The 24,782-nt window shown below is 38.3% G+C and overlaps 1 protein-coding gene across 1 annotated transcript in view; it reads right to left on the bottom strand.

Annotated features, from left to right (window-relative positions):
- Positions 1–14,041: 14,041 nt before the first annotated feature.
- ADGRV1 (adhesion G protein-coupled receptor V1) overlaps positions 14,042–24,782 on the bottom strand; it is a 266,979-nt gene continuing 256,238 nt past the window's right edge. The window contains exons 89-91 of the mRNA XM_083883524.1: positions 23,837–24,028; positions 22,705–22,882; positions 14,042–14,469 (exon numbers count right to left, since the gene is read on the bottom strand). Coding sequence (XP_083739650.1) covers positions 14,351–14,469; positions 22,705–22,882; positions 23,837–24,028 — 489 coding nt within the window. The 3' untranslated portion in view covers positions 14,042–14,350. The remainder of the gene's footprint in view (positions 14,470–22,704; positions 22,883–23,836; positions 24,029–24,782) is intronic.

The following is a 24,782-nucleotide window of genomic DNA, read 5'->3' as shown; positions in this document are numbered from 1 at the left end:
TTCACTTCAGGCTGTGCCCAACAAAATGGAAAGATAATACATACGCTTTTTTAAGTTTCTCCCTTTTTTCTTTTTTTTTTTTTTTTTTCTGTGATTACTGTGCTCTAAACTCACATATTACTCCTTTCTAGCTTGCAAAAACACTTCTTCAGGCCATATATCTCCAGCAGCTGACTTCTTACATAAATTCCCTGACACTTCCTATTTACTGCAAATTCGCGAAGCAAAATACTGCTGAATTTCAAATGCAATCAGAAAAAAATGCACTAGGGTAGAGCTGTGTATGGTATCTTCTAACTGTCTCCAGAGGCAGGAAGATATCTCCTTCTCACTCTCTTTAAATTTTAGTAAAAGCCTTTTAAATCATCCGCTAATATTCATAAACGTGGATTAGCATTGAACATTTTTGAAAAACACACACGCACATACAGACAGATGCACATTTTTATTTTTTGTTAGGCTGCCTTAACATCCCAGAGCCCCAAAATTTTATTCCCTGCCTGTGTGAGGGGTCTGGATCAGAGGGTCAAGAAATTTTGAAGCATCCTGTTGGCCACACTGATGGATCATTTGACACCTGTAGGTTTCACTGACCACCGTGGATGAAACTGAGGCTTTTAGCAGAACAGGCATGCAAGGACAGGACTAACCTAGGAGACTTCCCAAGGTGGACTCACTTCTTTGGGCACACAGGTACTTGGGCTAGCTGGGATGGTGGACGCAGGTGTGGAGAGGCCATTGGATTGTCCCAGGTCGAGATGAAGAGCAGCACACCTATTTTCCCCTTGAGTCTAGAGGTGTTTACCTAACAGGTAAACACACAAGCTCATCTGAGTTGCCTAGGTAAACTGTACTTTTCCCTCCCCTGTGTGTGTGGCCTGAGAGCTTTATTGACCAGTGTGTATTTGTTGGGCTTCAGTCAGTCTTCTCCAGCTTGAAATGCAATGATGAACCTGTAATTGCAATGGTACCTCTATTTTCATGGCATCAGCTGGTTGTTCTTCTATCCCACATGTGAAAAGTAGAGGGAAATGGTGCTCACAGGCACCTTCTCCAGCACCAAAGGGTGTAATTTGAACTAAGGGTTTATAAATTGCTTTTAGATGCTGTGGAATTTTGGTAGGATTCAAATGGTTGACTGAAGACTTGCTCATATGAACTGAAAAGTTCTTCCTCAGCTGGACTCGATGATTCTTGTGGGTCTCTTCCAACTCAGCATATCCTGTGATTCTGTGATACCTACTCATTCATGAGTGCAGACTTAGTCTTTATTTTTATATATAAATGCTGCACATCACGTTGATAGTTATAACAGCAAGGAAGCAGTAAATAAACAATGTGCCGAAACAACTTTTCCCAGAAATATTGTTATTATCCCCTGTGTTTTGTATTTGCATTGTTTTCTTTCCTTGAAATGTCTAAACAATATAAGCATTCACGGAAAGTATTTATATTTTGCTTTATGCACTTCCTCCTTTTAAGTGTTTCATTCTTGGCTGGGAGTTTCCCAGGGCTAGAATAGCAGCCTCTATGTGGCACCAGCCAAGGTGTTTACACAAATAGAGCCCAGACACAACTCAGCCACTGCATCAGTCTTTTTGCTGCAGTTAATAAATTTTGATTCTAGTTCACACATGCCTAAGGCTAAGACCGCCCTGTTCATTTCTCCAAAAGGTTGGTCTTAGTGATGTGGTTCTCCTCAAGAATGACTTCTCAAGTGTGGGAGACACTTGCTCTGTTTAAAAGCCACAGATAATCTGATTCCTTTCCATTCTAAGTTTAGTTCTTGTGCTAACCAAGGTACTTAGCACCATAAAATGATAAATCTTTTGCACTCAGCAGTGGTGAGGCCACACCTCGATTCCTGGACTCAGTTTTATTCCCTCACTACAAGAGAGACATTGAGGGAGCTGGATCATGTCTCAGGAAGGATGATAGACACAGAGAAAAATGTGGAGGAAAGTCTGATAGCAAAACTGGGGGAACTGGGGTTGTTTAGCCTGGAGAAAAGCTTAGGCAAGATCTTTCTTTCTTTCTACAATTACCTGAAAAGAGAGTGTAACCAGGTGACAGTAGGTCTCTGCTCCCAAGTAACAAGTGATATGACAAGAGGAAGTTCTCAGCTTCTGCCAGGGGTCACTTGGATTAAATAACAGGAAAAATGTCATCATTGAAAGTGTCAAGCCTTGAACCAGGCTGCTCAAGGGGGTGGTGGGCTCACTGGTCCTGTAGATATTTTAAACATTTGGGGACATGGATTAGTAAAGGACTTGGCAGTGTTGGATTAAGGGCTGGATCAAATTATTTTAGAAGTCTCTAACCATCTAAATTACTCTATGCACCCATGATTCTATGATTTGGAGTTTATTTTTATTTTTTGGTGTAACAAGCAAATATCAAGCTCCTGAACTATCACAGGGACCACTTTAGGAAACCCAAAAGAAAAGAAGTACCATCTAAGCCATTCCAGGAGACACAGAAGAAACCCAAGGGTTCAGCCAGTATTTTGAGGATCACATAAAAATTCACTAAAAATGCCTTAAAATTCTCAGCTCTTTCTAAATCCTTTCTAATCCAACCAGGGCCACTGTCCCATACAATGTGCCCTCTCCTCCTGTGAGCACCCATTGCTATTAGAGTTCAGAGCTGGTGATTTTCCACCACTGACTATTGTCAAAATGAGAATAAAGCAAGGAAGAAGCATTGCCAGAAAGTTGCTAATCAAGAACAAAGAAAAGAGAAGAAAGCTCCAACCCATGTCTACAATGGCTTCAACACAATGAGTTTGGGAATACTAAAGAAAATATCAGTTATTAATGGATAAAAATATAAGACTTCTTGTTAGTCCTAATTTATGACACATGTAGCATTGGTGGAATGAAATTGATTATTACTTCCATCAAGTTGTGTTGAAACATTTACATAAACACTTAAAAAGAACATTGTCCTTTACAGTCTTGCAGGCAACAGTCACATTATCAGATTGTTCTACTTGGTATATTTTACTGAAATCAAGCACATTTAAATATTTTCAAGATTATAAATGATTTACTAATTAATAGGCCTAGACAGCCTTTTAAGTTACAATTTACAAATTGTTTTAAAATACTTAACTCATCTCTGGCTTCTTGCTTTGTGTTTTACACAGTGTGGTAGAAATGAAGTGAAGGTACACAATACATTTATGATTTTTGATTTATATTGTGGAAGGATAACAGCCTTCTTGGCAAGACTTTACTTTCTTAGCGGCTTACAAAAGGTTATTAGGCAATGACTAATATTATTATAGCTCTAATTCAACATGATTAAATAGTTGCATTTTAATTGGCAGTTGCTGGTACAGTTTGGGAAACAAGAAATATCTTAATTACTAAAGTGATGGATGTCTTGTAAAGCCTAATTGAGGCAGGTGGGAAGTTTCAATACATTTGTTTCAGTGTGGGTTTAGTGGATGTTGGATAATTTCCTTTAAAGTGAAAATTCATTGTGTGGTGTTATCAATATTTTAGCTGGAAAAAATTAGGTTAAAATAATTTTGATTCACACATTTCAAAAGAACATGGATATAAACACTTAATCATAGATCTACGACCATGCATGACACGCTTCACACAATTTTTTCCTGAACATTACTGATACTGGTAAGAATTGGTAACAGAGTCCAAATTCCTGGAAAGACCAGTATGACCTAATTCAGCATCAATTTAGTTGCTTTTATTGGCGTTCCTCAATCAAAACAAGTTGGTCATCTTCACATCCAGCAGGCATATGCTCTCACTGAAACCCTTAAGGAGGAGCATTGGAGCAGAGAAGGGTAGGAGAGCAGAGCAGCACCCTGCTGGAATCCTGGAGGAGTCATGCTCTTTTGCAATGGGATAGCATGGGGGACTGCCACTGTGTCTTGCTCTCTATGCTCACCATCACACCCTTGCACCACTGTGATCTGTTCCAGCCCAGTGGCTCTTGTTCAAAGCAAAAAATCTGCAGCTAAAAGGAAATTGCATCCAAGGGTCATATGGAGTGCCTTTATATGCACTTAATTCTGGCTACATTTCATTAGATGTATATGGAAGGCACAGACCAAGATCTTTTGAGTTGTTTGCTTTCCAAAGTAGTGACTGAATATTCAGTCTCCTTCCCATGAGAAAAAGCATTTCCCATCAGTCAAATGCATGTGCATAAGTAACGTCTTCCCTCTCACTCAATCACAAAGTCTAAACAAACATTACTATATCACCTCCAAGCATAAATATAACCTTGATCTTTAAAGGCACTGTGTTTTAGTAGAATTACATTCAGCAGCATCCAGTGCTTACTTCTTCAGTAACTTAGATATGAAAGAATCAAAATAAGATACAACTACACAAAACCCCCTCAAAATTAGCTATGACAGTTCCTTTTCCTTTATTAAGAGGCAAGTTTGTTTTTAATCAAGGTCAGGCATTACAGAACATACTGATCATAGGTCACTATGTCAGGGCACTGGATCAAGAGACAGTTAAGCAGATATTAACAATGGGGTATCTTTCCATCATATTGACACATAGAAAAACCTTCATATTTTTATTGCTTTATAAGCAACAGCACAGCTAATTTGGTATCATCAGTATTAAAACTGTAATTTGCATTATATGTTTTAATTACATGTTATAATATAAACCCATGTCTTTGTATTATTGATGATTTTCATTTCAGTTTTTATTGGCCACACCAATACTCTGGAAATCTTTCCTGAATAAGGCAAAAGCTTAAGGAAAATAATGTCTCTGGACAATTGTGTCCACACACTAATTGCCCAGCATGCATCATAGAGCCCACACATCTGCTTCATAGTCAAAGCTCCCATCAGCTCAATGAAAAGAAGGTGAACTAAAAATTGCATGTGCTTTGGAAAACCAAAGAAAGAAAACCAAAATGAAGCAATGAATCACATGGTCACAGACTATCTGCCCTAAACTGGAAAGTCTGAAGCAAACTAGCAGCAAGGCTTTCTCCAGCCCTCATGTGTTCCTGAAAATCATTTAAAAATCAATTCAGAAAAAAAAATAAAAATCTAAACCAACCAACCAAACAAACAACAAAAAAAACAACAAGACTGAAACAACCTCAGAGTCCAACAGAGCTATTTTTACAGCCCCAGAGACAAATTTACTAAGTAGACATGGTGTAAATTGCCATAATCAAAGATTGTGACGGTAGCTTCACACTTGCAACCTCTTCAGGTCTTGCTTACAAGGAAGACAAGACAGGTTTTGTTGTTCTTGAGCTGTGGGTTGTGCTGCTGTGGGCACAGGCATTCTGTGTTGTGCAATGCACTGAGAGCCCCAGGTATTCTTGTCATGGCCTAAAGCTGAGATCTGAAAAGATCCTCAGACACCAACAAGGTAGTTTGCTCCCCCTTTATTGTCTGCTGGCCACAAGAACCCTGACCAGGAGCCTCCTGTGTCCCCTCTCTTGACTTATGCCAAACCAGATTCCAAAGCTCCCAATGTGCTGCTGATATGCATGGCCTGGGGGTCCAGACAATCAGCAGATTTTCTTAGAGAACATAGCTGGAGCTTGCATGATCAGTAAGAAGCTATGAAGCAGGATTTGATCAGATGTAACTAGTTCTTCAAGCTCTCCAGCCTCAAAACACATGAAGTGTGAGGCAAGTTCAATGTTTTCACTCTGTGCCTCCCAGTCTTGCAAATTGTATAGGATCAATAGTTCAATGGCCCTATTCCAATAGGAAGAAGATCATCTCTACATCATGACCCTAGAGCTAAGACAAACATCCATGAGGGCTGTCAGGGAGAGAAGTTCCAAGCTGTCACCCGAGCATTGCCCAAAGCTGTAACTTTGGGAAGGGGAAGCTGGTCACACGAGGAGGGGAAAGCAAGAATCTGGGCAAAGGAAGCTGCAGAAAAAACCCATTTTTGTCTCTGTTGTACACAGATACCCCCTGCAGGCTCTGGTGCTGTGTGCATGTCTAGTGTATGTGGAGTGTAGATGGAGAACCTAATGATGATGAAGATCTAGTCAGAAACAAGAGCATTGTTTTCAGACACCCTCCAGTTTCAGTAGAGGAAATCCAGAAGCAGGCAAGCACTATGTGCACTGGTGCTGGTGCTGGAACACTGCACAGAATGGTGGGTGGGCAAGTAGGAGCCTGAAGCTCTTGTGGCACAACTCAAGGGCTACAAGAGAGCAAGATCTGCTCTCCTCATCTGGGTTATCAGTGCAGGGGACACCTCTGCTCATCAGCTCCTTCTGAGCTGGGGCATCTTTGGCTCTCCTCTGTTGGAGGGGCAGCTGCTGGGTGTCATATCCTGTAAGGGGCACTTTTTACAAGAGCATGTAGTAGCAAGAAAAAGGGGAAAGACTTTAAGACAAAGAAGTGTAGATTGAGATTACATACTAGAAGGAAATTCTTCCCTGTGGGAGTGGTGAGTCATTGGCAGAAATTGTTTAGAAAGCCTGTGGCTGCTCCATCCCTGGAAGCATCCAAGGCCAGGTTGGATTGGACTTTGAGAAAACTGGTCTAGTGGGAGGTGTCCCTGAACATGGCAGGGACATTGAAATAAGATGATTTTGAAGTCCCTTCCAATCCAAACCATTCTGCCGTTCTGGGTTTTTGTGTTTGGAAGCAGGTGTATTCCAATGCACAGGATGGTGGGCAGATGGATCAGCATGCTCTCATATCAGTCTCAACAGTCACAATGGAGTAGTCTTTCTAAAACTGACAGCCGTATCCTGCCACATTTTCTGGGATTGTACAGATCCCAGTTTCACTCTGAATTGAGGAACATTGTATTCCAGGTCACTAAGGTAAACCTGGAGATGCAGTTTTTTCCACCTGCAAGCCAAAAAATAACACTTATATTCACAATATAACTCACTTAAGACCAGAGTTTCATGCCTGTAAATACAAATTATAAATTCCAATCAGTGAAATCTGATGTTTAGAACTATTGTCTGAGAAGCTGCTAGATCAGGATCTGACCTTAAGAAGCAGTAGAGCAGTCACTGCTGACTGTACCCTGCCAGAACAAACAAAAACAGTCACCGCAGGCGTAATCTTACAGCTGTTAATAGTCAAGCTAAGACAATGACTCCCACTGTCATGAATTTGTTTTCCATGTATCCAGATTTGGCCTAGAATGGATCTCAATAGGAAGGCATGCTTCTTCATCTTTTTCACACTTAAATGGGGCTAAACATCCCTCAACCTTTCCTACTTTCTAAGTTCTTTTATAGAAAAGTAGACATGCAAACATGGCAATTTCAAATCTCTGCTCCCAAATCTAAGAAGCATTATTTTTTAGAGGCTTATTTATTTGCTTAATTCATAAAATACTGAGCTTCTCAAATAGAGAAGCTATCTCTGTGCAGTACAAGGAAGTAATTATGTCTTTATCTCCATCTCCTCCAAGAAAATAAGAAATTATGAACTTAATTTTGAGCAAAATATGTATTGCCACTATTAATATAAAAGTTGTAACACAAATATAATACTTGTAAAAAACAAAAAGGGGGGAAAGGGCTTTAATTAGTTTCAGCACAGGAATTTTCCTTTTAGATTGGAGATCAGATTAAAATATAAAGCAGTTAAATTAGAGCTAATAAATTCTGACCACTTCTGTATACAGGCACTATGAGTCTTACGCCTAGGTGTTAACTTACTTCATATGACATGTAAAACATTACTTTTTGTCAGATAGTACTTCTGAAAAAAAAAATCTAACAGTAATTGTGAGGGTATAAATATATATATATATAATGCATATTCTCTTTCTTTTCTAATTTACACAGTTTCAGAAAGCTGACATTTTAAAATCATGCTAGCTCAATTGATTGAGGAGAAAACCTTAACTTCTGTTTCCTTTGGATAAAATATTGTTTTCATGAGTATCCAAGGGTCTTTTTCTGGGTTAGAAGACCAAGTTTTGACATTTACTTTCTCCTCTAAAGCATGCTGATTTCAAAAACAAGTTCTGTATCCCCAGGGTCAGATGGCATAACTGTATACTGGCTCCGAGGATTTAGCTGTCCATCTCCTGAGGCTACATAGGATTCTTTTACATGCTCCGAGGATTATCTTTAACATCAATCACCCAGTGTTTGTAATGGGCCATTCCACTACAAGCCAAAAGGCTTGTTAGTAACTGCCTGGCATTTGCCTGGCTTGTTCTTGCCCTGCACTCTGCAGCAGAGCATGATTTTTAAGGTAGGCAGGCTGTTTCCTTGCTGTTGACAAAGTAGGGGTCCACACGACTGCCATAGGTCAGACCTTATCCTAATCCTTAGTACACTAAAAAACAGGATGTGAGGTATTCTAATCCTAATCCTTAGTCCTTTAAGGATCAGGATTAGAGGTCTTCCAATGTGCAACAGTGGTCTTCTGCCAGCAATGAATTTAAGGAGTAATACACTCTTAGCGCTAAAATGTGCCTTAGCCCTGCAAAACAAAATCATTCTTATTAAGTCTGGCTCTCAAGATGCAAGAATGATCCTCAGAGAAGGATCAGAGCCCTTGCCTTGGGTACTCCGGGTCTTTACACACTGCTGTATCAGAAGGCAAAGCATCATGTTGTGGGAACAATAGAAAGCAATTGGGCGATTAAAAACAAAAGAAAAGGAAGACAATAAAGTTTATCCTCTTCACTTATGTTCCTCAGCTGTATTCATTAGTGCACCACAACTGACCGTGCATGTTCCAATACTTGCAGGAAGTCCCAGTTAAAACTGGATTTATTAAACGTACAACAGACAGTAGCTGGACACAGGATCCATGTGAGTGGAGTCACACCAACCAGTGAACTGTGCCACCTGAACAGTCAAAATAGGCACATGTTCAACCATGAGGATGCTCCCAAGTGTATTTTGCTGGAGGAATACATGACTCCTTAGGCCTTAAACAACAGAAGGTACAAAACATGGTAATTGTAGAACAATAAAAATTTAGAAGGAAACCTGTTACTTCTTACAAGAAATACAGAAAACCAGAAGATTCTTAACTGGCATTATGTCTTTACAATGGTCTGGAAGGAAAAAGAGAATAACAAGTCTCTTTGGGAAGTAATGTGGGTAACTGAGGTGCTGGGCATGCAGGAGCTCAGGGAGGAAATCACTTCTTCAGCAGAAGAAAGTTAGTTGATGGGGTATTTTTATATATTTGCTGAAAGGAATAAACAGCATCTGTGACATGGAGAACAGACTCAAAGAGCTCTCAATTAGACTCTGAAACAATAGAGTCCAAGTCCCGTTTCAGTAGCTAGTGCAGATGCTTCCTGTGTGCCACAGCCTTGGAGGGGAGCTAGTAGTGTCATCCTCCTGCACTCATGCAAGGAGAAACAACTCTCACTACCTCCCTTTGTCAGGATTCATCAAGGATTTGGAGTGAGGTCAGTGTTTGGCCATTCTTCTCCTCTTGCCCTGTCCCAGTCTCCAGGACACGCTGTTCTCTCAAATCAAAAAGAATTATGGTCCTGTGTACATATCAAGAAGAAATTCATTCACCCACCTGGTCTTTGCCAGATGGTAAATCTTTGTTCCTTGGCTTCCCTACCATGGGGAACAGACAGACCCAAGGCATAAACAGATGGCAGGTTGTGCAGCACATCCATCACATAGCTTGTGGGCTGTGTGAGGCTAAGTGCAAAGGGAGATTTTGTGCATTCCCTTACCTTGCTCCCCTTTTAGCAACTCTATATCCCATGCCTGACTCTTTCCAGTCAGGTAATTAGGAAATCACAAGCTTAACTTTGATTCAGGAATTACAAAACAGTAGCCAAGAAGTTTCCAGAGAAACCCATTTCATAACCACAATGTTTTAGCTCCCAGACGGAAACAGAACTTATTCCTATCATACATCTCTCCATCTATATCTATGTCTATATATCTATATCTACATCTACATCTACATCTACATCTACATCTACATCTACATCTAGCTACATCTACCTATATCAATACCTGTATCCACATCCATATCTATATCTCTGTATTATTGTATCCTATAATTATTTTTTGTCTGTCTGCACATGGTGACACGTACTCGTTCATGAAGTGTAAAGGCACACTGAAGAAGACAGATTTTTGAGACTGGGCAAAGTCACTGTGTGTTCAGATCAGTGGTGCTATAGCACAGGCATTTAACACACCATCTTCAAAGCCTACCTGCTGAGTTGGAGGAAAACAGCTCCAGTCAAAATCCTTCTGTTTTTACCTCAGACGTCATTAGAAGACATAAGAATATAGATTTTCCTCCAAACCTTGTCGTCATGTAAAAATGCTGTAATTATCACGAACGCAACCTTGACTTGATTAAAACCAACCAAGCCTAACTTTGACCTAACTTTTTAGGCTAGTTTAAATAAACTGTCTTCTCAGTTTCAGCATATTATCAGTCCCAGGTATTTAGTTCAATAATGCTTGAGTATTACATTGCAATTATTTCCATTTATTTATTGTGTATCAGAGAGTTACACTGTAATTATTACAATGTATTTATTGTAGAGAAGATAATTTTGAATCATGAAATTAGAAGTGAAAATTCTTCTTGAATGTTTTTCTGTGAAAATTAACGGAACAACATATTGAACAGATAAGCCTGAACTTTCATATTCTCCTTTCACACGTTACTGTCAGTAAAAGTAACACAGGAGCAAATTCTCCTGCCGCAAATCTGAAATACATTCTGATTTCTTAGTGGTTTATGCTAGTGCTGGTGAAACAGAATCTACAGTAGTAGCCCAAGGGCCAGAGCATAAACCGAGCTATAGTGAAAAGCATCTGATGGCAGGGTATGCCTGAATTTAAGCAATTTTCCAGTCTAACCATGATCCTGACATGATCAGTCAATTTAACATAATTTTATGTTGAGCACATGGGCACTATATTGCTGTAAAGATACCAATATAATCTAATCCTTTGCAGATCAAAGCTCTCACTGCAGAATCCTCAGCAGGATGACTTTAGATGTAGAATTTGCATGGTAGAGACAGAACATGAATGTATTGGGGCCCTCAGCTGGGTTCTGAAGAAATTAGTAATCTGAATAGTTCCGTTCAAGTCACTGACATGGAGCTTTATTTTTGCTATACAGTAAGAAAAGTGAAACCAGTGGCTTTCTTTTAAACATCACCTAAAAGATATCTGTTGAACCTTTTTCACCGGTTATGCATTTGAATGTGAAATACATTGACATCTTTCAAAAGAGGTGAATTATATTGGCATGTGAGCAGTAACAAACTCCTGAAACACGTCCTCTCATCCATCTGACCTACATATACATGCAAGTAGTTTTAAGTGAAATTTATCTGGAAAGTTCACACAGTGAACTGTAAAATGTTATAGATTAAGTATTATTATATAATATTAAATTATAACAGTATAATACCTAAGAAATATAATAAATTATATATAAACAATTATATATTACAGTATTGCATAGAGCATATCTTATTATAGTATTAAATAATAATTGAAATATATTATAGATACATTCAATTAAATACTATAGTAAATACTGCTTAATATGATATTAAGTATTAATATTAAATAGAGTAAATATTAGCTACAACTCCTTCTACCCTTTGAAATACTTAAAATGGCCTCTTAGGGTGAAATTATCTTCTTTAGAAGCAAACAAAAAAGGCAGCAAATGTTTTTCCCTACAGAGGGTTAAAGCAAAGCCTGGTATGAGCCAGTCAGCATGGCAGGCTGTGTGGTAATGCTTGGTTTGAAAGACACATAGCTGCGGATTATTTCACCTCATAGAATCAAAGAAATGTTTACACTCTCAGTCAAATTTTAAATAATTCCTAAGATCAAGGGGCTGCAGGAGGCATTGGGTCTGGTTGGGTTAAGTAACACCAAGTGTAAAGGCGCTGGTCTTGCCCAGGTGTGGCTGCTGGGCACTCCTGACTCAGGCACACAGCTGCTCTCCTCCTGTCCAAGGAATAGTAAAAAGGGGCTGAGAGAGACTCGTTTTTTCAAACCACTGAATCTCCTACAGGCAGAATATTTTCTGCTAAAAAAAGATTGGTTTTAGAACAATAACGAAATTTGTCTCATGACCTTAAACCATGTGAGTACCACCTAGAGATTTAAAATTCAGAAAATGCTGGCAGCAGATGCCATCCTACTGATCTGCTCTGAAAACGCTGATGCATTTACAGTAAATCCCTAACCAGGCCAGTTGTGCAACAATTTGAAGTGACATAAAGTATTAACATTTATGGTGATGAGTCAAATCAAACAAACATCCTTTTATAAGCTTTCTCACGGCATGTAGTAGCATGTACTGTGAGTAATGAAACATCTGTTACAGCCCTGACTTGCTCACAACCGAGCAAGTGTTGCAATAGTTCTGTAAGGCCAGGCTTCACATTAAGCCTTTAGTGGGTAGATGAGAAGGATCAGCACTAACAAGGTTTACTTCATCTCAGTTTATTCAGGAAGAATGAGCCAGGTTTCCTGTGAATAAAACAAAAAAAGTACCATATTGCAAAATATGGTAACCCCATTTTAACCAAACCCCATTTTAACTCCAGACGTATTTCAATACTTGCAGTTCACTCAAGAACTCAGAAAGTCCCTTTTCATCAGGTGTATTTTGAGGGGGAAAAAAAATTAACATTTGCTTTGATGGCTCACTTTTGCATAAAATTGCCCACTTTATACATCTGTATGCATTTATACATGCATTGTGATTCACTGCACTCAGTTTTAACAGCTGCCCCTTCTGCTCAGCATCTTCCTGACAGCCCTTTGCATTGTCTACAGTGGGGAAAGGCTCATGTACTGTCCCCCAATCCCACCTTCTACCTCACATTAACTCTGACATTTACCAAAAAGATTTGGCTTTGTTCCGTCTATACCATGACCAGTATAAAGAGCTAATAAAATTCCCGTGAGGCAGAAATGTTAGTCTTAATACAGCAGATAACATACTAGTTTTATGAAGACATATTATTTCTCAATTCAAATATATAATTAAATAGCACTTGTTTAAGGGTTTTCCTGAGTAGAAATAGCTTTCTGCATCTGTCAAGGCTTTTGCAGCATTAGACCTTAAAGTTGTTGTTTCTCTTGGATACAGGTAATGACTATAAGCTGTGCAGTCCTATTAGCTGTTACAGAACTGTGCAGCAGAGGTGGAACTTGTTTATTTTGTTGGTTTTGGCTTTTTTTAAGCTCAACAGTTATTTGGATACAGCAAAATTTGCATATCATAGAAAAATTCATGGAAAGATTTCTGTAAGAAAAGTTTTCTTTTAAAAGAAGAGGTCATTGCTCAGACCTTACCCAGTGTGAAGCCTTTAGGCAAGTTCCTGAGGAAAGTATAAAATGCTTGCTCTCTCATTTACAGTACATCTATACTACACTGAGAAATGTTCAGAGAAAAATTCCCTTGGTCTCCTGATTTAATGTGTTTTTCTAACAGACTATCTGTGCACAAGCAGAGTTAATAATTCCTACAAGATCAGCTTGCCTCCCCCCTCAGTTCTAAAATACTTCCTCTGTTATTTTTTTTCTTCCAAGAGAGGAACTTTTCTTGCTCATTTATGGCCCCAGATTACTGATCTAACTGTGTAATGCAATACTTGAACCCTTCAATCGGAACAGGAATATCTACATGAAGATCAACAGAAAATACAACTCTTTGGAATTCCCCTTATTTTTGACTGTGAAATGAGTGAGAGAGCTTAATATATGAAACCAGCAAGGTAAAGAAGTTAAAAGCACACAGCTGCTAGTGGTTTCACTATTGTTCTTCATCTCCCCTTCCCTCTGTGTGTTTCAGATCATCACATATTGGTCATGTCACAATTTAAATTACACAAGCTCTTTGGGTCAAGGCTTGTGACTTTATTTGAATTTATTCATATATTTGGGTACTCAAAAAACGTGAGAAGAGTGCAGCTTAGGAAATTTAGAAAAACTGCCACTAGAATGCTTTCCTATTCAACAGGGTGTCTGCATCACCTTTTCTCTTCATAAACAGTAAGGAGAAATAACAGACTGGTTTGTATCAAACAGACTCTACTGCTTTATTAATCAGTGTTAATGTACAGGTTAATTTAAAAAAGCTACAGTTTATGAAATGTATCATCTACTTACAAGATACAAATCTAGGCCAATTGCCATGGTATCTATTGATGCTCACCGACTGTAAAAAATTTACAGGTTTTTTTCTGATATACAAAACCTCAAGCAAACATTCCTTGTTAAACATTCAGTAAAGATAACAGCATTCTACTAGTTTCATATAGTGTTTTAGTGCAAAAGGAAGTACAAATATAAAAATACTGAGGCTTGGATAAAAAAACCACAACAACAAAAACCCAAGCAAGCTGTGGAGTTAGAGGTGAGTGTCAGCTATGGGTATTCTTCTAAGCTCTACGATCTGAGAGTTGGCCATGCTGCCGCCATCCTGGCTACCATGGCAAGACTCGTTATCACTGACACTGAGACCTGCACCTAAAACAGAGAAAAAACAAAAACAATAAGAATCAGTGAGAATGAGATTTTGACACAGAAATGGGGATATCTTGTCCCACTCTGCCTTATTCTGATTATTGAAATGTCTCCCCACCCTGCAACCACATGGCAAGTTTCCTCTTACTAGTCTACCATTCTGAATCCAGGGATTATAACATTAGCTGACATAGCTTTGTACCATCCAGATATGCTTTTTCATAATTCCACTGTTATTCACTTTTTTTGGCCCAGTAAGTGGTACAATAGCTATTTAGAGGCTACCTTGAAATCAAAAAAGCATAAATCAAGGCCTGGCTAAGACTGGGTTCATGGTCTGGCTGTAAGAGTCTGGTATTTCCATGGACTTCCTCATAAAGAACTGATTTTTAATGATACAATTTCCAAGTTAAACCATAATTCCAGCTGTCTTAATAGGACAGTAATTTTAACATGAGAAAAGATGCTGACCAAATATTCTTTAAATCCACATTTGGCATAAACTGGTGCATTAAGTTTTACTTCTACTGGAAGATAATACTAGAGTTTGGTCCAAGGAAACCCCTAAAACATGTCTAGAAGGGACCTCAGGAGGCCATCCTCTCTATTCTTTTGTCCTAGGATTTCTGCTAGCTTCTTGCTTCCTATTTGTTTGATGGAAATTTCATTTGGGCTTTTTTTATGGGGGACATTTGAGTTGATCAGTGTGAAGATGCACAATCCTCCATTAATTTTTATGAAATGCAAAATCTTTTTCAGAACATTTTGTCACAAAAGATCTGTTAGAATTATAAACTTAAGTGTTTTTTCAGCTCCACTCCTTGTGCTGTAGAATAAACTCTGCACAATACATGAGTTTTGAGGGCTCAGGGTGTCTAGGCTTTAAATTTGTTGAGAACTGCATGTCAGTATAATGAGGCATGAGGATTTCAATACAAATTACTTTCAGGCATGATCCTGCAGCAATGTCATTTAACAAATCATGAGGGAAGTAATTTGTTTTGGGCAGAAGCAGATCTGCAACTACATGCAGTTTGAGGTAGTTACAAAAGAATGACATCTGGCTCAAAACAGCCCTGAACAGGGTAATGCTGGGAGAGGCAGTGATTTGCATTTCATACTGAAAAATATTTTCTAGAGTTTTTATCATGTGTGCAGTGCATCTCTTATTTCTACCTCAGCTGACATTCCAGTTTTTGGTTTGTTTGACAAAAGAAAAGAGTAGGTTTTGTTTTTTTTTTTTTTTTTTTTTTTTTTTTTTTTTTAGTTCATTCATCTTTTTCTATGCTCTCTGTTGTTCCACTTTTACAAAGTTTGCTCTTGGCACCCTTCCATCCACCATGCCTCAAGCAGAAAAAAAAGCGCTGTAAAGTGGGCAGCAGTGAGATGCTCTTTGCTGTGGGAAGTCAGGCTGAAATCTTGAATAAGGAGTTTGGTCCAGAGAACCTGTGCAAAAAGTAGGACTAGTCAAGTTTCCCTGCAGAGGTCTGGACAAAGTCCTGGTAGGGGCCAAACTAGGATCCATGCCCTACATAATCCAGGGGGAAAGTGAGTGAGCTGCACCGTGATCCTTTTTACACCTGGTTTTGGTGCTTGAGTCATGGAGGGAATATTCACTGACACTGATGAGTCCTGAGATCTGCATGATCCAAGCTCTTGAGAAACCAACAACTACTGCCAGAGTATGATAGGACTAAAAATCCATCAACATACAGAGATACAATAACAAAGTCAAGATTAGGATCTGAATTATTAAAATACTTGTTTATAAATGTATTGAAGTTGATTTAAATTTGTATGCACATTTAATCTTTTCATTGAGCCGAATCCTAATATCAAAAAAGGTGCTTGAACGTCCTGGGAAAAACAGAAATTATTTAAACAAGTTGTTTCGATTTTTTTGATATTTAATTGTTTTAGAAAAGAAACCTGATTGTAATAGAGAAGATGAATCAGACTGCTGTATTTACTACATGGGCATGGAAGATCAAATGCAAACCATGAAGTAAATAAAATGCTTCAAATGAAGAACAAAACTTCTTGTGTAACATAATAACAGTGGAATGCATTTAAGACATTTAGTCAACCTGAAAAGGGTAAAAATTCCAAAAACTGAAACTTCCCATTATTTAAAACCATTTGACATCATAAATATGATCACCCTGGGCTCAGATTTCATGGTGAACATTGACTATTGGTGTTAGAAAGATATTTGTTTAACTGGTGGCTATACTGGTAAAGTGGAAATAATTTAGCATGGGGTTTTTTTAAGAATCTTTTGCTAGGCACTACAAAACGATTGGGTATTGGTACAATGGTATTACATTATGTATATTTTTAAATGTCATATACGTGCAAGTTTGGTCCATGCTCTGTGCCAAGTCAGAGATCTTTTTTGTTACAAAGGTTCTTATCAGGAACTAGGTAGGTCAGAGACTGAAACTGGGTACTTAAAGTTTACAGGGGCCTTGTTCTGCTGATGCTGCAAAGACAAACTATGTTAGAGCTGATCCTTTTTAGGAATAAGAACTGAAATGTAACCAGGATACCAGCTTACCAAACAGTCGGCAGGCTGGAAAGAGTATGACTGTTTACACAATGGAGTTTCACAGAGTTCATTGGTCCATTGTGTTCTCAGATTAGAGTGGAATTTAAACTCAATCAGATCCCAAAAAGCATGCACTCATCTAGACATTAGTGGTAGGATGGCAGGTATGTAGCAGGGAGTATTACTTTTCCCCACTTTGTGAAAGAACTATTTGAAGAAAAACATGCATAAAAATGAAGCCTTTCTTTCTTTTCTTTTTGTATGCAAGGAGTAGCTGTAAACTGAAAAGTCGCAGCTCAGTCTTCAAACCTAGAGAGGTTCCTCCACTGACATCTGCTGGTGAAGGGCTACACCAGTGCATCCCTACGTGCCCTGGAGCACCAGCTGTTATCATCTGCTTACTCAGAGATAGCTCAGACTTTCACTAAAACATTTTAAGGGAGACGGAGTTTGTTTTGTAAGTAATGTAGTCAAATCTTTGGAAAAAGTTTTTTTTCTCTCAAACACTTATATCTTGCTTAATCAGTCATGATTTTATTATATGTGTGGAATGTATATGAATAAGCTACACAAACCAAATTTAATTCTTTTTTCAGGGTTCTAAGTTCACAGTAATGAAACCAACAGACATTCAGACTTCTATAAGTAATGTTCAGATTGAACTAAAAATGCTTACTGAGTATTGCACAGTCACACTCAATGGGCATCAGGTAACATACGTGTGACAACCACAGATGAGAAACTCCATGAATATACAAACTAGCTATCTTTCCCTCCTTCCCTTTTTTCTTTTCTTTTCTTTTCTTTTCTTTTCTTTTCTTTTCTTTTCTTTTCTTTTCTTTTCTTTTCTTTTCTTTTCTTTTCTTTTCTTTTCTTTTCTTTTCTTTTCTTTTCTTTTCTTTTCTTTTCTTTTCTTTTCTTTTCTTTTCTTTTCTTTTCTTTTCTTTTTCCTTTGAAGTGAGCCTCACAGAACAGAAATTATGTAGGATGATAAGGCAGGGACTTTGCCTACAGTCTATATGCCCTGTAATAGAGAGTCTCCAGGATGCTGCACTAAACACCTTTCAGAATTAAATTTCAAATGTTCCTCTGGTTCAGAATGGCCACATGAGATGCTTCACTTTTAAATCAGGCACCTTCAGTGGTGTCACCAAGGTTTAAAAAATGCCGACTTTGGAACTCTAGCTGCATAAGATTGAAAATAATGAATCTTTTTATATATCATTGTTATTGTAACAGCTGTATTTGTGTGAGATTTTTAATTTAGTAGATTTTTTCAGTTATTTTCCATATCAGAGAATCATTAGCATATTTGCATTATATTAAAGAAATACTGGAATATTTATATAATATTTATCAGAATATTTGCCTCTGTTAAGAGTAAAAACACGCTAAGGTATGAATGTAGCAGGGTAATATATACCTGGATGGTACCACAGTGGGTCACCCGTCCCCCCTGTAGGAGTTTGGGCCTCCCTCAAAGACTTCGCTGCATTTTGGTTTCACATGTCATCCAACAGAATTAATTGGTTTTGTCCATCACAGAAAGGGAGAGGACAGGAGTATTTGTAATATATAAATGGAAGCTCAGAAATCAGTAAAGTATCATGCATTTATAGAGCATTATTTACTTTTAGTAAAAAGTAAAAGTATTTGTGCTTTAGAGAAATGCTGATGGGCAGCTTGCTGGTTTGGGACAGATTGCATCTACTTTTATTCTTGTTGGCTCCTTTTCTAACTGCCCAGCCCTAACCAGAGTAGAAGTCCTCAGGGAATTCTGGTATATTGGGCTTCATCCTCAATGACAATAACATATGACTCTGTTGCAATCGGGAAGGCAAAGGTCTTACTAAATTGCCTATCAATATAAACCTTGCCCAAGAAATCAGAGGAAAAATGAGATCTAGTCCAAAATTGTAGACTTTTAAAGTTAATCAATGAAGTTGACAAAAACTAATTCATAAATAACTAACTTTCTCAACAGAAGCTGTCTGAATCATTATAAGAGCCATAAAATAAATAAAATAAAATAAATAAATACAAATTCATAAACATAAAAACCCAACCTGATTTTGGCACATGTCAATGAGCAGGACACGTCCCTAAATTACTTTTCCTACCACAATTGTTTTATTACTTCCTTCACATAAGCTACTTTGGAGCTGGACTGCCTTCCAAAAGATCTCCAAAATAAAAGAAATTATGTGATGTATTGAGCAGAGTGAATCCTTAACTATGTATATCTGTATGGACATGAGCATATTTGATGGAAAGAAGGAACTACTTGGTAAGACATTCAAATACAATAGCTGTATGATATAAGAAGCACACTGGATTTCTCTCATGAAACAGAAAACCCTATCACCACGTGATACTTGCAAAAAAGCTAGAATAACAGGTGGCTAAGAAAAAGCACAATCAGGTGGACACCTGATTTGCTAGAACTGCAGTTGTATGCCTCCATCTGACCCAGCCTGTATTTCAGGTTAATCTGTAATTAGGCCCAGCATTAATGACTGTGGAACTAAGGGCTAAGTGCACAGTTCTATGACACATTCCTCTAGCAACAAGGCCGAGTGTGCCAGCACAACTATTTTGTGGGGCTGTACTGCACACTGCAAATTACTAAACACTGACAAGTTAAAAACAAAGTTGTTCTGTGGAGGGCTGGTTGATTTTTTTTTTTTTAAATCTGTCTTCATTTCTACAGCTGAGAGTGGCAGGAGGGGAGGAATGAAATTTTAGCTTTGCTATGATTATACTCATTCCCATTGATCTTGGATGCCAGATTAAACCTTGTGGCTACAAAATTATGCCCTATGAGCATAAGTTAAAGTCACCTTCAGAAAGCTCAGAACTGAGCAGAAAGATCAGATGAAGCACAAAGGGACATAAAAACATTTTTATATATCTTCTGCTAATCAGTGCTGATCCTCAGTCAGCCCTCAGAGTGGGAGTACTGCTACAGATAAGTTTTAGTATAGATTGGCAATTTTAGGGAACACAGATAATAGAAGGTCCTGTTTCAGTTTATCACAATTCAAACAACAGTATTTCTAATCTTCCTCCAAAAGCAACACCCCTCCAGTTTAGCAGTGATAAAACTAGCTAATGTGGGGGGGAAATCACCTTCTCCCTACTCTTCCAGAATGAGGAATTCTTAGCCTTCTGAAATAAAATCTCTTTTAAGTGGGTTTGAGAAGCACCTCACACACCAAATTACAGGCAAGAGCAATTCAGCAAAAAGGCATCTTAGCTGTCTATACATGTTAGCCTGTTTAGAGAAGAGGTCCTTGTCTTCCCATTGCCAATGACCACTTTGTGGAGTCAGGACTAGTGCTCAAAGGGCATCAGACTAACTGATGTAGAGTGACAGAGAGAAGGGAAAGGAAGAAGAAGGAGAAATCTAACCTGACTTCTTGTGGTTTCATGTGAGCATAAGCAATGATGCAAGAGAGGAAGAAATGTGGTGCTGAGAGACTACGAGATGAGTTCATTTCATGAGTGTCTGCTGGCTTAACTATTATCATAAAACTCCTGTTAGACCACAGCACAGTGAATACTTTAGCAACATAGATCCATATTGCTAAACAGAGAAAAAAAATCCAGCTTTTCACCACCTCATCTCTCTTTTTATTACTTCTATGTTATTCCCTGCCTCTCTTTCCTCAGCCATGCACTGAAATGAACTGGAGAACATGTCAGGATTAATAAAATAGATTTTTAGTTACTGAAAAGGTAGAGTTGTTTGTTTTGGGCTTTTTGTTTTGTTTTGTTTTGGGGTTTTTTTTTGGTTTTTTTTTTGGGGGAGGGGTTGTTTTGTTTTGGTTTTGGGGTTTTTTAAAGGATAAAAGTATGTGTTGAGCTAGAGGTTGTGTCTGAGACAATAGCTGGTAAACATTTACTTTACTGGTCAAAGAAGCTCTAACCTTCTATACCACCTCTTCAGTTCATCTTGTTCAAATATGAACCTGAAACCAGATGGGACAACTGGTCTGGTTTAGCAATTATGGATTTTTTTACTCTTGTAACTTGTGGGGACATTGTGTGGGCACAAGAACAAGCATTGGTGTAAAATTGTTAGGCATTACTTGAATCAGTAATGTAAATAAAATATTTTTCTCCAACAATGGCCTGAGGTCACTGCTTCAAATCACATTAATAAGAAATGCTCATTAAAACCAAATTTTAATAAAATATTAATAAATAAGGCAATAATAGAATTTAGGCAAGAAAATAAAAAATTGGTTTTAGACCTACTTTCTCAAAGGACTTAAAACAAGTTAACTAGGGATGGAGCTTGAAGACCTAGGAAAAAGTAACTGAAGTAACTAAGTGCTGAATATGTGTTGAATTGTATTATATTTCAACTATGGCTGTTGCCTAGGTTATTCTTCATGACCTAAGACTCTTGTCTTCTACAGTTTACTGATGCCAACTGATTTACTTAAGCAGTAAATATTGTGTATTAGTAGGAACATTAGATGTAGATGGTTTCATGTTTTAACTTTCTATGAATTATCTGATTTTCTTCATAGTGTTCAAGAAGTTAAAAAGTAAAAGCTACCTTCTTACATACGTAAAAAAAGGTTTGCATCTATAACTTCCGCATCTTGCTACAAAAGTCTTGAAAAAAAATTGCTAGCAAAGTAGAACTAGTCTGCAAAATGTCTAGAAAAATTAATAAGTATAAAACAGATTTTCACAGAACATAGAATGGTTTGGGTTGGAAGAGACCTTAAAGACCATCTATTTCCAACCTCTTGCCATGGGCAGGAACACCTTCCACTAGATCAGGTTGCTCAGAGCCCCATAAAATCTGGCCTTGAACACCTCTAAGGATTGGGCAGCCACAGCTTCTCTGGGTAACGTGTGCCAGGGCCTCCCCACCTTCACAGGGAAGAATCCCTTCCTAATACCTAATCTAAACATGCATCTTTCAGTTCAAAGCCATTCCCCCTTATCATGGTCACACCATAGCCTTGTCAAAAGTCCCTCTCCAGCTCTCCTGTAGCCCCTTTAGGTATTGGAAGTGACTGAAAGCTCTCCTCAGTGACCCTTCTCCAGGCTGACAACCCCAACTCTCTCAGCCTTTCCTTATAGCAGAGGCACTCCAGCCCTCTGAGCACCTTCGTGGCCTCCTCTGGAATGTGCCCTTCACATGTTCTAGGCCCCATAATTAGAGGCATTTCCTGCAATATACACTGGCTTAGTATATACAGCTAAGTTATGAACTTACTGAATAAAAATACCTGTTTATTATTCCCAGTCTTCCATCCATTTTCAATTTTCTTGATATCACTGAAGAGAAAAAGCTTCTGAAATTAGGTGTGCCAGGTCACTTAATCTCATTAATGCCTTACTGTTGTCTCTTGCAAGGCTCAGTGGTCTGAGATCATTAATCCCTAAAGATCATTTAGGTGACCTCCTGCTACAAATCAAGTCCATTTGTTCTTTGCCTGGGTGGGCTTCGGTTAGTGCCTGCCACATCTTATTAGGTAGGATTCCTTGGCCTCTTTGGTTGTCCTATCAGACATTCCCATGTTTACTGATCTTTAAAATTTTCATTGGAAATCAGGTTATATTAAGAGACCTCATTACCCGTATCTCATGGAATGGTGGTACCATTAGGATGAGTAACACCACAGCAATACAGCAAACTTTGAGGGGCAAGGGGAAGAGTCACTCACCAGTCTTTAAAGCGAATATTAGGTCATCAAACTCTTGTGATTCTTCATCAGCAACTAATGAGCTGGTACTGAATCCTCCAGAAGGGTGGAAAACATTCCCATTTTGTGGACTCTGTTTGAAGGCAGCACTAGCTTGACTAGCAGGCTGCAAGGATGCCCTCTCCCAGTCTGCAGGCACCTGCAGAATTTAAAAAGACACAGAAATGCAGTAATCATCAAAACTATTGTAAAACTGACCATAACCGCCATTCCATGTCTCCCTGTGCTGCTGTGGAGGAATTAGACTTGGGAAAGAGGGAGGGTTAGTGAGTGGGGGGGAAGGTGTTTTTAAGGTGGGTAGTTTGTTGTTGTTGTTGTGGTGTTTTTTGTTTGTGTGGGGTTTTTTTATTTTTTTTTTTTTCTTTTTTTTTTTTTTTTCCATTATGCTTCTCTGATTTTGTTAGCAATAAATTAAGTTAACATCTCAAATTTGAGCCTGTTTTCCCTGTTTTCCCCATGATGGTGTTTGGTGAATGATCCCCCCTGGACCTTAAGTCATGAATGTCCAGTTGCAGAGGGAAATGAGAGAGACAATTTAGTGGGTGCCTGGCATCCAGGCAGGATAAAGCTACTACACCTTCCTTTTCCCCTTTCCCCTTTCCCCTTTCCCCTTTTCCTTTTTCCATTTTCCCACTCCCTTTCCCTTTCCCTTTCCCATGCCATTCCATTCCAATTTTTTTCTAACTTTATTGCAATTTCCAGAAGTATTGAACATCTAACTCTGAGAAATTAGGTACTTAAAACTCATCTAAAACTTATAGTAAGCTGAAAGAATTAACCTGATATTTTGGTTTCTCATGACTTATTTTTGACACTTTAACCAACTGTGAAGTGTGAAAGGGGAAATTCTCTAGGTGAGATGTTATCAGGGCACAGTAAGTTACAAGAATAACATGGATAAATAACAATTTTTGTAATTAAAATAAGTTATTAAAAAAAAAAGTTCCTATCCACCCCTCCCCCTCAAAAAAAGACAACCTATAATATTTAGCATCTCATTCCCATGTATTACACTTAAGAACTAATACTGAAATACCCTGGTGCATTTCAACAAACAATTTAATGACTATAGAGCACTATAGAGCACTCTTACCTCTTCCATAGCACTGATGAGGTTCTGTGTGGACTTGCTGATCTCTCCTCCTGCAGCTGGCAGACCACTGCCATGTGTGAAAAAAGCTGATCCTGGAGTTGTATGCCCATTCATGTCTACAGTGTAGCTTGCTTTCACAGGACAGCAAAGTTGGTTGTGCAGGATAAAATACACCACAAAGACATAAAGACCCTTAAACAGAGATTGAAAGAGAACATCAGCCTGTGAAATGCCGGGAGCTTGGTTCAGAACTTTCTGTGCAAAATAATGGATGGCATCACTGTCCATCAGAGAGATCTAAAAGTTACAAGTTCATGTCCTGAGTTCTTCAGCAAAAACACACAGAGACATGTACACACACACACACACACACACACACACACACACACGTAAGTATTCAAAAATTATTATTTGGTTGAACCTACAGAGTTGCAAAGGAAAGCCATGGCTCCAAAACCAACAAAACCGACTTGAGTTTCACAGTTGTCGTAACAGTGAAAACGAGGTTAAAGCCCTCCTTTGTAATAGTATTTGGCTGCTATTCCTTAGCCACAGTTCTTCATTTTCTTACTGACCTGCTGGTTTTTTTTAATCTTCACCTCATGCAAACTGCACTGCTGCTGTCACAGATATTGTAACTATAAATCAGATTTTCTGTGATATGCACTAATTCAGCACTGGTTTTTATTTCTGATTACAACAAAAGCTCTGCTGTATGCTTCTGCAATTCTTCTTTAAATCTTGCTAATTTTGACCTTTACACTGAGCCAAGTAAAGTATTATAACCATGTCTTGTGTTTGTAGAGAAATCCAGTAACTTAACTTCTTCCTGTGAAATCTGGCTTACTTTAATTTTTAAGTTGCACTTGTACTGAGGGAAAATAATCCACTTCAACTGATAAATCAACCTGTTCAATAATTACTAAAGAAGGGGTCACCAAAATAG

This window comes from Zosterops lateralis (assembly GCF_965231275.1).
Source record: "Zosterops lateralis genome assembly, chromosome: Z".
NCBI classification, from domain to species: Eukaryota; Metazoa; Chordata; class Aves; order Passeriformes; family Zosteropidae; genus Zosterops; species Zosterops lateralis.
This window is presented reverse-complemented; position numbering and strand designations above follow the sequence as displayed.